This window comes from Rhinatrema bivittatum, chromosome 5 (genome assembly GCF_901001135.1).
Source record: "Rhinatrema bivittatum chromosome 5, aRhiBiv1.1, whole genome shotgun sequence".
NCBI lineage: Eukaryota > Metazoa > Chordata > Amphibia > Gymnophiona > Rhinatrematidae > Rhinatrema > Rhinatrema bivittatum.
In genome coordinates, this window is record NC_042619.1 from 66407346 (window position 1) to 66421233 (window position 13888).

The following is a 13888-nucleotide window of genomic DNA, read 5'->3' on the forward strand; positions in this document are numbered from 1 at the left end:
TGCTGTCACAATGCTAGCCTCCATCCCTTCTCACAGCAAATATTGAACTTTTGGAACTTACTGGAAGATCTATAAACATATTGAAAGATAAGAAGACTGTAAAATATGCCCACATTGTGTTAGACTAAAAACATACATTTCAATGTATTTTTTAACTAAATGTAGCCTTTCTTAATACCAGGGCTTCCTAGCTCAGAACATATACTCTATTCCTTTTTTTCAGTTCTTGTCCACTTATGTTACTATTTAACATTGTAGCTCTTTTCTATTTCCTGTGATGAATTGCTGTAAAGTGTTGCTGGCTCTATTGATTTGTTTAGGGATATTAGTTTGGAAGGATAACTCTTCATCTGATACCTGGCCTATAGCATGTAGATAAATCTGAATTTTGCAGCTTCAAGCCCTGCGGTGGTTAGCCCAGCCTTTATTTCTTCTGAAAAACATAGAATGGTTCAGTATGTTTGCAAAATGCTTTGCTATATAAATGTATTATGTTATAGAAAAGGTGGTATAGGTTTTTCTTAGAGCCATGAACCTTATTTTCAAAATGACTTTTCCCATTCTTTAAAAATAGTCACTTGAAAGAGATATTTATCTGATTTTTATTTTTCTTTATGCCTGATGTCTGATTCACTAAAAATCTGCAACATGGCTTTAGAATTTTGGAAAGTTCATGTCAGGTAATGCCCTTGTGCTATCCCTACAACCCATGAGGATCCCAGCAAGTGCTGCATGAGTCTCATCTACATCTGTGCATATACTTCTCTCTCGGCAACCTCTCACCCACCAACTGGATTTCCGAAGCTCTCATATCAACCTAAGATTACATTTAGCTGGGTTGCTTATCTGCAACACAAACAGTGCTAATAAACTAAATTGTTTGTTATTAAGAAGGATTTACAGTGAACAAAAAAGATTACAAACTACAATACAACATACAGAGGAAAAATATTTACAGTAACTCTGACTCCTATACTTAAATCATACTGTATACTTATACTGTAGAGTTGAATGCTCTGTCTTTTTCAGTCAGATCTGAGGGCCCTGAGTAATATTTTGCTGTTAGCATACAGTTGTATATTCCAGCTGAAAGGGTTCTCAAACTGCCACACACCAACTGTTGCTTTCTCTCAGTATTAAGTAACGGTCTCTCGTATAGTTCTACTTGTCTCAGTAATGGGCCCTCAGGAGCAGAGTGACTCAGCAGATTGTTCTGACTGGGGGATTAACCTGATCATCCCCAGCTGTTGGTGACTGTGGAACACTGTATTGCTGTGCTGCAACCACCATTATTATCCTGCCACTTTATTCCCTCCTTAAGATTATTTCACCAACACTTTTACATGGAGATGCTTCGCTTTCACTTTTCATGCTAATCTTTTTTTATTTTTTTTTTAGGGCAATGCACCTAAACTAGTTTACACACCATTGACTGACAAGTGCTACCTTACTCTTACTCAAGCTATAAAAATGGGTCTTGGAGGAAATCCTTATGGCCCTGCTGGAACAGGAAAAACAGAATCTGTAAAAGCTTTGGGTGGACTTCTTGGAAGACAAGTTTTGGTCTTTAATTGTGATGAGGTAATGTAATATATTTCTATGAAATGCATTTTTCCCTATCTATACAGTCATCTTATTGATGTACATACTTGAGACTAGCATCAATCCTATTAGTATGACCATGAACAGTAGATATGATGTTTTGTCTCATCTTAAAGTGTTCTTGTGCACTAAACAGCAAATTGAAGAACTTAAATGTGAGTCTTAAATCATATGAGAGCTGTATCAGATTTTGTTAGAGGTTTGGAAATATATAGTGTCAAAAAGAAATTAACTGGGATCAGCCTGAGGAAGAGGAAAAGGAACACAAGAATGAACAAAGGAAATGCTAGGGAGGGGAAATCAGAGGAACAGAGGAGAGATGGGCAGTAGAGGAATTGAATAGCAACAGATGATAATATACTATTTATTTATTTAAAAGATTTATACGGGGCAAGGGAGAGCGGACAGAGTTTGCGGGAAAGGAGTAACTCTAGTCCTGGAAAAGTTATTGCCTGAAATTTGTACCTGAATTCAAGTTTTCTACGGAGCTCTGCCCGGGCTTGTTCCGTCGCGCCTTGACGTCATCAGGAGGAGGGACCGGTGGAGCTAAAAACCGGCCCCCCTGTGGCGCGCAGTCGCCGCCGGCACTCTGCCAAAGCCGCACGCGCCAAAGGGGCGCACAGCTTTGTTTGGACTCCGGAGAAGGAAATAGAAAATTTGAAAATCGAATCCTTTCTACTTCAAGAACTGTGAGTTTGATTCTACTAGCTCTCCCTACCCCCACTCTTACGGAGAACCTATTTAAGTTAAATATAGGTGTGTTTGAGAAAGATTAAAAGTATACCTTAAACTATGCCGCATACTAAGAGAAAGGGAAGGCTGCGTTCGGAGACCCCGACCGTTCCAAGCCTGGCCCAATCCCAACCATTGATTGAAAACTTTCTCAAAACCTTAAATGCGACAGCATTGGGAGGTTCCGTCTTGGATGCAGAACAGGAGCAAACTCTGTCATCCCAAGAACAATATCAGACCTCGTTAAGTCCCGGTGCACCTAAGACTCCAGAACCGCCAAACCCCACACATAGCCCGGGCTCAGAGGCGACATATGTGATTTTGCCGCTAAACATCGGGGGTGAAAACGGGCTTGATGTGGGTAGAAAAGGAAGTACTAGAGACAAGCCGCTGGAATCTGTAGAAAAGAACAGCGGAGGAAGTCATTCATCTCTGGACCCTTTAACATCAACTCCAAATGGTGCTAAAGGAGGGGTAGTATCCCCAATATTGAGGACAGAAAACTACCCGCAACCTGGGGATAAAGTAGTTTAACCTGGGAGCTCTGTAGCGGAAAATTCTCAAGGGATTATTTTGGAAACGATATGGGGGGTATTAATGGAATTAAAAGTTTCTATGAATAATCTTGAAACAAAAATGTCTGATGTGCAAACACAGGGTAAAATAATAATAAAAAGTTAAGAAGTAGTCAGAGAAATGTGAGAGTTTAGAAAAACAGTTAAACCAGGTACAGGAGGTTCAAGTAGGATTAATAAAAGGGGAAACAGCAAACTCTAGAAGAATAGAGATAATTGAAAATAATTCACGATATAATAATGTTAGGATTTTAAATTTTCCTTCTGTGAAATTTATTTCTCCCTTGGCACAATTTAAAAGATTTTTAGGTGAAAATGTATTGATTACCCCGGAAAAAATTCCTTCAATAGAAAAAATCTTTTACATTGTAACAAAGAAAGAGAATAGAAATGCTCTGAACCAATCGCAACAATTAGACAACCCTACAAATTTCTTAGAACAGACGATGGAGGAACAAATAGAGTCAAGAGGTACCCTATGTGTAAGGTTTCAAAAATCTGAAGTTCCTGTACGTACCCGGATCAGTCCAGACAGTGGATTGAGCCTCCTTTCCAGCAGGTGGAGACAGACTAAAACTTGAAGGATGCCCTATATCAGGACAGAGCCTATCCTCTAACCCTTCAATATTCGCCTGTCTCCAGCAGGTGCAGCATCTCCCCTTCGGTTCTCTGCTGTAGGCTAGTCAGCCTTTTTCTTCTTTCTTTTGCTAGGCTCAAGCAAGTATTTCTTGTCAAAAAAAACCAAAACCTAGAATGGAGTTTTGCCTTCTTTTTAGTGATTTTTCCTGTTTCTGTGTGGGAGATGGTGCCGACTCCCAGCTCTTTCCCGGCTCAGGGGGGCTTTGCCCTTTTTGCAGGAGGGGGTTCCCTGCATAGCCTGAGTCCATGGACGCTTCCAGGTGTGGGGACCGACGCTCTCTGGGCCTCGTTCCCCCCCATCTGGCTGCCGAGAGGGTTTTGAACCCGCTGCTGCGCTCAGTAAAAAAAAATAAAATATATATATATATATATATATATTAGTTTCAAACTTTAAATAAGTTGCAGGTACTCACCTACCTCTTAACTTATTGGCAGCAATTGACCAGCTCTTTTCCTGGTCAGAGTAGGCCTAGAACCGGCAGCCAGACAAGCAGAAAGCAGCAGGTTTCCCTCCTGCTCTCTCCTGCTGTGCAGGCTGTCAATCAAGCTTTTCTTCAGCTTTTTTTTCTTCAGCCGTGGCTTAGCTATGTCCCTGCAGGCAGCCTGCCTCTCTTGTGGGCTGCCTTCTTCGCGTTTTTCGCGTGAGGGCCTTTGCAATGCTTGCCTGCCGGGTGGGGAAGGTCCCTCCTCGGCAGGACAAGCAAATTTAGCCCGGGGCTCCACTCCTCCCGGCATGGCTAGGCCTTTCCCGGGTCGGCAGAGCCCAGGAACGGCCGCCATCTTGGATTTTTCATCGGGGCCGATTTCAGTGCTCCCTGGGGCTGGGGGGCCAGATTTGTTTGATTTAACCCCCGATTTGGCCCCCGCGGGTTCCCAGGAGGGGGGTCCTGACCTTCCCTCGCCCCCCCTTCCCCCCCCCGGCAAATCCAGGGTCCCTTTTTCAGCGGATTTCGTCCTCCTCATGCACAAATCTTACTTAGCTAGCTTGCATGAGCAGGACGAAAGCCCCCCCCTAACCCCCCCACCAAAAATCCCTCGCTCAGCGCCGTTGACCACTGGACCGGCTGCGGAACCCCAGGGACCAGTTCGGGTGCGGGTGGTCCCGGGGGTGCCCCCCCTTCCTCCCCCCCCCGGTGTCCCCTGGGTCCTCGGACCCCGCTGCTTCCTCGGATTTGGCGGATGCACCCCCCTAGAGGGGGATGACCCCAGAGCCCTTCGTCTTTTTCGTAAGGAGGAACTAGAGCCCCTCCTTCCCTTTGTATTGCAGGAGCTGGGTCTGGAAAGTCCCTCCGTGGATAATCTCATGGCCTCGCTCCCTAAGGATATGAACCCGGTTCTGGGGGGGCTCCGGGCTCCGGCCTCGGCCTTTCCCTTCCACCCCATGCTCAAGCTCCTTATCCTTCGGGAATGGGAGGCTCCTGAGGGTTCGCTCCGGGTGGGGCGTGCGATGGATAAGCTCTATTCCCTCCCGGAAGAGGGCTTGGAGCTGCTGCGATATCCCTCGGTAGATTCCTATGTCTCTGCGGTGGCCAAGCGCACACCACGATCCCGGTGGAAGATTCCACAGCTTTGAAGGATCCACAAGATCGTAAGTTGGAGGCTCACGTGAAGCGCATCTTCGACGTTCTGGCCCTCGGGGTCCGAGTGTCTTGCTGTAGCAGCCTCATGATGCGGGCGGGCCTTCAGTGGGTTCAACAGTTACTCTGCGCCTGGGATCTTCCGCCAGATGAGGCAGAACAAGCCGAACGTCTGGAGGCGGTAACCGCCTACGTATCGGACGCCCTCTACGATCTGGTCCGTGTGCAGGTGAAGGCGATGGTTTCGGCAGTCGCTGCCCTGAGGCTCCTTTGGCTATGCCACTGGTCGGCTGATCAGTCCTCGAAGACTCGGCTGGGCACGTTGCCCTTCAATGGTAAGATGCTCTTTGGTGAGGATCTCGAGAAGCTTATGGACTCCTTGGCTGACAACAAGGTCCATAAGCTTCCAGAGGACCGCCCTAAGTCTTCTCGATCCTTCGCGTCCTCCCGCTCTCGCTTCAGGGGCCAGCGTCGCTTCGCTTCTCGGGGGCGGGGCGGCTCTGCAAGGGGTTCTTCTCTTGCTCAGTCCTGGTCGCAGTCCTTTCGTGGCAGGCGGCCCTTTCGTGAGGGCCAGCCCGTGCGTTCCACCTCTAAATCTGCCACACAATGAAGTTCAAAACCATACAAAGTGACATTTATTTTCTTATTCTTTATTGCATAGAAAAAATATTACAACAATCTTTAAATATTTAACATATTACCCACAAAAATATGCATCTAAAAATTCTCCCTCCATTCATACATCATACATACTCTTACATACTTCTACTATCTTCATAAAAACTGTCCCAATCCTCTCAGATTGAGTTATATGCCAAAACTTCCTTTCTTACAATATATTATGAATATGAAATACAATTTATTAAATAAGCAGAGAAAATCCCATTTATCATAAATTATCACTCATTTAGAAAACAACAAATTCTTTAATTCTTCTTTAATTCTTTCTTATTCTCTCAACATGTTTCGCCCACAGGCTTCCTCAGGAGATATATAAACGAATCTCCTACTGCTCATCTGTTCAAACTCATCACAAATTCCAGAAAGGATCTCATCTGTACGTCCTCAAAAAGATTTCTCTTAGACGTACATATCAGTATACCATTCCATCCATGCTGCTCCACGTCTTTTCAACAAGTATTTGCCCAGACGCTTGGGTTTAAACACTTCTTTCACCCTTCCTTTGTGAGTTACCATATCTTGTAAATCTTAGCGCACTGCCACCTACGTAACGTTCAAACAGACGCCAACATGAAGTGACATAGATGTGGAGTAAAAAACTACTATCTCTAAGTATATTCACAGTCCCTGAAGCAGCACATACTGCGAAACGTACGTTGGACTTTAGTACACGGATATCGGTACACAGTGCGGTGGCGCTAGATGAATGACACAGCGCGGCGGCGCTGCAAAACAACAAACGGGATAGACCCGTGTGGTAAAGGAGGACCCTCCGTGAACAACGCGGCAGCACCAAAGTATAGATCTGTGCAGCGGCGTGACAGTGCGGCGGCACCAGACACAGTGCGGCAAAAACAAAAACGCCGAAGAAGCAGGCAATCTGCTCTCCGAGACGTGGGGGTTGAAGATATTGGACGTATAACAGCGAGACTTCGCTTCATCAAGGGAAGTATTTTTTCCACACATTACTAAAACATTGAAAAAAACAAAAAACAAAAACAAAGAATTGACAAAAATGTTTTAAAGTGTGTAGGACCAATGATTATAAAAGACCCAAAAGTGGCTGAAAACACAAGCATCAAATGCGTGTAGTCCACGGGTGTTATGACGGTCCCTAACAAGTTATGCAAAAAATGAAAAAAAATATATTATATTTAGTTCAAATACACACATAAAATTCAAAAGCAATTATTGTACAACGTGTTTGCAATAGTGTTTACATAGTCATTGTATTTTTGAGGATATTTTTGGTAGATTTCAATTACCCCAATATTGACTGGGTAAATGTAACATCAGGACTTGCTAGAGACATAAAGTTCCTGGATGACTGCTTCATGCAGCAATCGGTTCAGGAACCAACAAAAGAGGGAGCTATTTTAGATTTAATTTTTAGTGGAACGCAGGTATTGGTGAGAGAGGTAACGGTGGTGGTGCCACTTGGCAATAGTTATCATAACACAGGCGAAGAGAGAATTTGAAATGAAGTTGGCCATAGAGGCAAAAACTCATTATAAAAACTTTTTAAAATATATCCGAAGCAAGAAACCTGTGAGGAAGTCGGTTGGACCATTAGATGACCGAGGGGTTAAAGGGGCTCTTAGGGAAGATAAGGCCATTGCAGAAAAACTAAATTAATTCTTTGCTTCCGTGTTTACTAATGAGGATGTTGGGGAGATACCAGTTCCGGAGATGACTTTCAAGGGTGATGAGTCAGACGAACGGAACCAAATCACTGTGAACTGGGAAGATGTAGTAGGCCAGATTGAGAAACTAAAGAGTAGCAAATCACCTGGACTGGATGGTATGCATCCTAGGGTACTGAAGGAATTAAAAAATGAAATTTCTGATCTATTAGTAAAAATTTGTAACCTATCATTAAAATCATCCATTGTACCTGAAGACTGGAGGGTGGCTAGTGTAACCCCAATATTTAAAAAGGGCTCCAGGGGCGATCTGGGTAACTATAGACCAGTGAGACTGACTTCAGTGCCAGGAAAAATCGTGGAGACTGTTATAAAAAATAAAATCACAAAACATTTAGATAGACATGATTTGATGGGACAGAGCCAACATGGATTTACCTAAGGGAAATCTTGCCTCACAAATCTCCTGTAATTTTTTGAAGGGGTGAATAAACATGTGGACAAAGGTGAACCGGTAGAAGTGGCACATTTGGATTTCCAGAAGGCATTCAACAAAGTTCCGTATGAGAGGCTTCTAAGAATACTAAAAAGTCATGGGATAGGAGGAAATGTCCTTTTGTGGATTGCAAGTTGGTTAAAAGACAGGAAACAGAGAGCAGGATTAAATGGTCAGTTTTCACAGTGGAAAAAGATAAACAGTGGAGTGCCTCTGATCTGTCCTTGGACCGGTGCTTTTTAATTTATTTATAAATGATCTGGAAAGGGGTATGATGAGTGAGGTGATCAAATTTGTGGACGACACAAAATTATGCAGAGTTGTTAAATCTCAAGCGGATTGTGATGAATTCCAGGAGGACCTTGTGAAACTGGAAGATTGGGCTTCCAGATGGCAGATGAAGTTTAATGTAGACAAGTGCAAAGTGATGCATATAGGGAAAAATAACCCTTGCTGTAGTTACACAATGTTTGATTCTGTCTTAGGAGTTACCACCAGGACAGAGATCTAGGGATCATGGTGGATAATACATTCAAATCGTCAGCCCAGTGTGCTATAGTGATCAAAAAAGTAAACAGAATGTTAGGAATTATTAGGAGGGGAATGGAAAATAAAACGGAGGATGTCATAATAACTCTGTATTGCTCCATGGTGAGACCGTACCTTGAATACTGTGTGCAGTTCTGGTCACCGTATCTCAAAAAGAATATAGCTGCACTGCTGAAAGTGCAGAGAAGGGCGACCAAAATAATAAGGGCATGTAACGACTGCACTATGAGGAAAGACTTAAGAAGTTAGGGCTGTTCAGTTTGGAGAAGAGACGACTGAGGGGGGATATGATAGAAGTCTACAAAATCATGAAATGACTTGAACAAGTTAATTTAAATTGGTTATTTACTCTCTCAGATAATAGAAGGACCAGGGGGCACTCCATGAAGTTAGCAAGTAGCTTATTTAAAACAAATCGAAAAAAAATTATTTTTTACGCAGCGCATAGTTAAACTCTGTAATTCATTGCCAGGGGATGTGGTTTCAGCAGTTAGTGTTACTGGGTTTAAAACAGGTTTGGATAAGTTCCTAGAGCTTAAATCCATAAACTGCTATTATGGTAATTAATAAGCAACAGTAGCTTGTGATCTATCTAATGTTTAGGTACTTGTCAGGTACATGTGACTTGGATTGGCCACTTTTTGGAAACAGGATACTGGGCTTGATGGATCCTTGGTTTGACTCAGTATGGCATTTCTTACGTTCTTATGAGGATCAATATCCTCTTGTGAGGGTGTAGGGGAGTAGAAGTTGGAAAGATATTCAGGGCCTAGTTGATTCACACATGTAAAGACAAACAAAATTAGTTAAATTTTATCCTGCTCTTAATTGGGAGTCAGTATAGTGGATGCAAAATTGGTGTAACATGGTTGGGGGATTTGGCCCTTAACAGATGTCTAGAGTCCGTGCTCTATAAAATTTGGAGGCATTTGAGATTACATAGTGCAATTCCATACAATATTACAGTATTCAGTGTAGTTGGTGATCAGCAAATGTATGATAGTAGCTAGGTTGCGATTCTCAAAGTAGTTATGCAGTTGATAAATCTGTTGTAGATGTATAAAGGAGGTCTTTACCACTGCTAACATTTGGTTTTGCATTGTGGAATGCTGGTCCAATTGTATCCCCAGACTACATATAGAGTCTTAAGGTTGTAAAAGGGAGGGTAAAGTTATTTTTTTTTTAAACTGTTTAACAATGTTTTCAGCATACAACAGTATTACAAACTCCAGTCAGTATCAGCATATATCATAAAGTAAACAATACAATGCAGACAAAATTCCAATCGAGAGGTTTAACAATTGTCATTTTGTAAATATTGAAGGTAGGGCCCCAAATTTGTTCATATTTGAAAAACTCTTTTTTGAAATCATAATGCAATCTTTCAATATCAGCAATTTCACATACTTAGTTACGCCAATAATCCAGTATAGGATTTTCCAAAAGGTTGCAATGGTAAATCTAGCCACCAATAGTAATTGCCCCACTAATACCCTATGATTAACAGGACTAAGGAGCCAGCCCAGCAACCTAACAAACCAAGCTTTGACCCCATGTGAACTGGGAAACCCATTATATCAGCGATTTCTTGTGTAACTTGGGACCAAAAATACTGAGTGCTTTGGCAGTACCACCACATGTGTAGATATGTACCATGTTCTCCACAGCTCTTCTAGCAAGTATTATTAAAGGTGGGAAAAATTTTGTTATAAAATACAGGGGTTTGGTATTTACTATGCAAGAATCTTGATATTAGAGCAATTCTCCGTGCACAAATAGAAATATAAGCAGGGAACCAGAAAGTTTTCCAGTCTCAGCTGACAAGTGTTATGCCCAAATCCGTGTTCCATACATCTGTGAGAGCTTGGGGGGTCACATTCCCATATTTACCTTCCAGAAGACTTGGTATATTAATGCAACACCATGTACCCGTGCATCAGGGTCACTAATAAATTGCTCCAATCCATTAAACAGATGGAGGACTCTCCACATTCACAAGGTTCAACAGGGCCTGTTGTATTTGCAAATATTGAGCGTGTGAGCCGGGGCTAATTTCATAGTCCTGCACCAGTGACTGGAAAAGCTGCATACCATTATCATCCCACAGATGAGTTAAGACAACCAAACCCTGTTCCTTCCATTCTTAAAGACTGGGGTAAAAGTACATCCCAATAACATTGGATTGCTATATATGGCGGAAGAAATTGGTGATAAATTTTCCCTGTCTTGTTCAAGAAATCTAATGACCTGCCACCAAATTCGAAGCATGTGTGCCAACACAGGACTACGTCTACAGATCCTACGACACTGTGGGGAAGCAGGAGATAAAAAAGGTAACACAGCCAAGCTCACTATATCAGCTTGTTCTCGCTCTTGAGACAACCATGTTCAATGTGATTCGCATATCCAGGTCTGAAGACATACCAATCTACCTGACCAATAATAAATATGAAGGTTGGCCAAGGCCATCCCTACCTGTTGCTTACCCATCCACAACTGACTAAGATTAATCCTTGCCGGTTTATAATTCCATATAAACTTAGCCATCAGGCTGTATAGGTCAGAACACACTTGATGAAGTATAATGCAAGGAACATGCTGAAAGAGATATAGCAATTTTGGAAGAATATTCATCTTTTTTTTTAGTTCTTTATTTATCATTTTTTTAAACAGGTAAGTTTAAATCACTTGACAAGAAATGGTATAAAGAGACACATACAATAGGAGCAGAAAAAAGCCAACAAGGTATTACATAATCTCAATAATACCATTTTAGACCACTAAAAGGGAGGGTATTCCACTTGAAATTTAGTGAAGAAATTTAAAGAACATAATTATAAGTAAGTAAGAAGCCACCTCCTGCTAATCTGTTGAGCTGTCTAAATTCTATTGTCAGAACAGAATATTAAGAGCTAGTTACGATGGGGGATGAATCCTGTCTTATTCTATCATTCAGAAAAGAATTCAGCTGGGACGGATCAAAAAAGACATATTTAACCCCAGCGTGGTTGATAACACATTTACATGGAAAATATAACCAAAAGACAGCGCCCAAACTAAGTACAGCAGGGGGCATTATCAGGAAACTCTTTCTTTTTGACTGTGTTACTTTAGCAACATCCGGGAACATTTGAATTTTATATCATAGAAACATATCTCTCCTTCGAAAAACATTTTTAGCCCAAAGTCCCGGTCTGAATCGAAGGCAAAAGTGACAAAGTTGACGATGTTATTACTTCTTCCTTTGAGCTCTCTAGGAAGGAGGATAAATGAGATATATCAACTGGAACAATATCTGCAGACCTGTTATCTACTTGTGATGATATTTTATTCAGCAGGTAATATGCCCTTTCGGAGGAGGTGGGGAAGATGAAATCAGTGAAGTAATTCAAAGGGGCATGGGATAAACACTGTGGATCCCTAAAGGCTAGAGGATGGAATTAAAGAAAAGAGTACAAGGGGGTAACTGGGGGTAACTTGCTGGTGTGGCAGTTGCTACCCTTAACAAATAATAGTATCAAGGTTTAATGCAACTCCATCATTGCTCTCTGCTTCAACTGCAGTGGGAAAAGGGGAATTAGATTCAGACAGAAACCAAAGAGGGCCCAACTTTTACGGTTTAGGGAACAAATAAAGATGGAGGTAACTTGCTGTGGCAGCTTTTACTACCCTTCATAATTATGCCTGATACTTTTGATGCGGCTCCATCATTGCTCTCTGCTTCCATGGCAAGGGTGAAGGAAAAATTGGATTCAGACAGCATCCAAGGGCCCTGACTTTTACGGTCAGGGAAACTGATAAGCATGAGAGTATCGTGCCCAGTGCAGCAGATACTGGCATAGGTTTGCTGGGCAGACTAGGTGGATCATTTGGTCCTTTTCTGCTCTCATTTCTATGTTTCTATGTTGAAAGGACTGGGAAAAACACTGAACTTTGGGGCATTCCTCAGGTGACATCCCTAGGTGTGGATGTTCTGTTGGCCCATGATACAGACTGTGATTGGTTGGTCAAGAATGATTTGAACCATTCAAGAGCAAAGCTGTCATTGCTGATGTCTCTCAAGCATTGTAGCAGGAGTGGTTGCTCAACAGTTAAAATACGGAGGAAGGGTGTAGTAGGACCAGGAGGGAGTCACCATCTTAATGAGCATGTAGATGGATACTGGTGGTTAAGGTTGATAGGATAGATTGAATTCCATGACCTTTCCTGAAACCAGATTGGCGTGTGGGTGGAGAATGCTGGCTGCCTCTTAGAAATCAGGAATTGAAAATAGACCACTTTCTGTACTGGCTTGGATAGGAATGGAAGACTGAGATTGGATGATAGTGATTGACTATTCTGGGGTTGGTATCTTATTTCTTCAAAATGGATTTGATCACAAACCTTTTAATTGGAAGAGGTAATTTGCCTTCGGTTATCATAGAATTCATTATGATAGTTAGCCAGGGGGTTAAGGCTTGTTTCAGGCTGCATATGAATTTGTGAGGTATGTGTTGTAAATATGAAGGGGACTGATTGATCCTCTGGAGGATCTTCTCTACTTCTTTGCTGAAGATTGCCCTGAAATCAGACAGTGGGATGCAGTCTGGTGAAAGTTGAATTGGTCTTGCTGAGGTTGGAAGAGGAGTGTTTAGTGAATTTTTATTGCCTGGGCCTGTGGGAGGTGACAAAGGTATGGTGACAAAGGAGTAGTTAGCTTGAATTTTTGAATCAAAGTATTACCAGACATCTACTGAGTAGGGTTGGCCAAAGAGTGGCACACCTGAGGACAGCGGTTATCGGAGAAGTCCAGCTGCGGATGAAGCAGATGGCGAAACTGGAAGGCTGCTCCAGGTGACTGCTGGGAGGCTGGCAGCAAGACACGAAGTCGAATCCAGGCAAGAGGTCAGAGGCAGGTGGCAAGGCATGAAGTCGAATCCAGGCAAGAGGTCAGAGGCAGGCAAGTGCATCTGAAGGGAAGTAGAAGGCAGGAAAAGTAACAGGGACTGGAACTGAAGCAGGATTAGGAACAGGTACTGGAATGCAGGCAACACAGAGCACAGCAGAACAGCATGGAGAACTGTTGCCAAGGCAAGCTCTGACTGCCAGAGCCTGCCTTATATAGGGAATCTTGCAGATGTCATCAGAAGGGGTCGTGGGTAGCTTCCCTGCCGTGATTCCTTTAAATCCAATTGAGAGGCATGTGTGCACACCTAAGGCCATTGGGCCAGAAGGGGGACAGCGGCGGCGACTGACCGCGTGGCAGAGGAGAGGCCTAGCTGGGCCTGGAGGAACTCCCCATCGCGCGGGGAGGCCCAGGAAGCAAGGGAGCAGAGCGAGCACGGAACAGCTGCCTGCCGCCGTCGGAGAGGATGGGCCCAACCCGGAGGGCTGGCATTGGGAGTGAGTGAGCCC

At 43.0% G+C, this 13888-nt stretch overlaps 1 protein-coding gene across 1 annotated transcript in view; it reads left to right on the forward strand.

Annotated features, from left to right (window-relative positions):
* The window catches only part of DYNC2H1 (dynein cytoplasmic 2 heavy chain 1), a 1848033-nt gene that overhangs the window by 551754 nt on the left and 1282391 nt on the right, over nt 1–13888 (forward strand). Inside the window, exon 33 of the mRNA XM_029602426.1 lies at nt 1399–1581. Coding sequence (XP_029458286.1) covers nt 1399–1581 — 183 coding nt within the window. The remainder of the gene's footprint in view (nt 1–1398; nt 1582–13888) is intronic.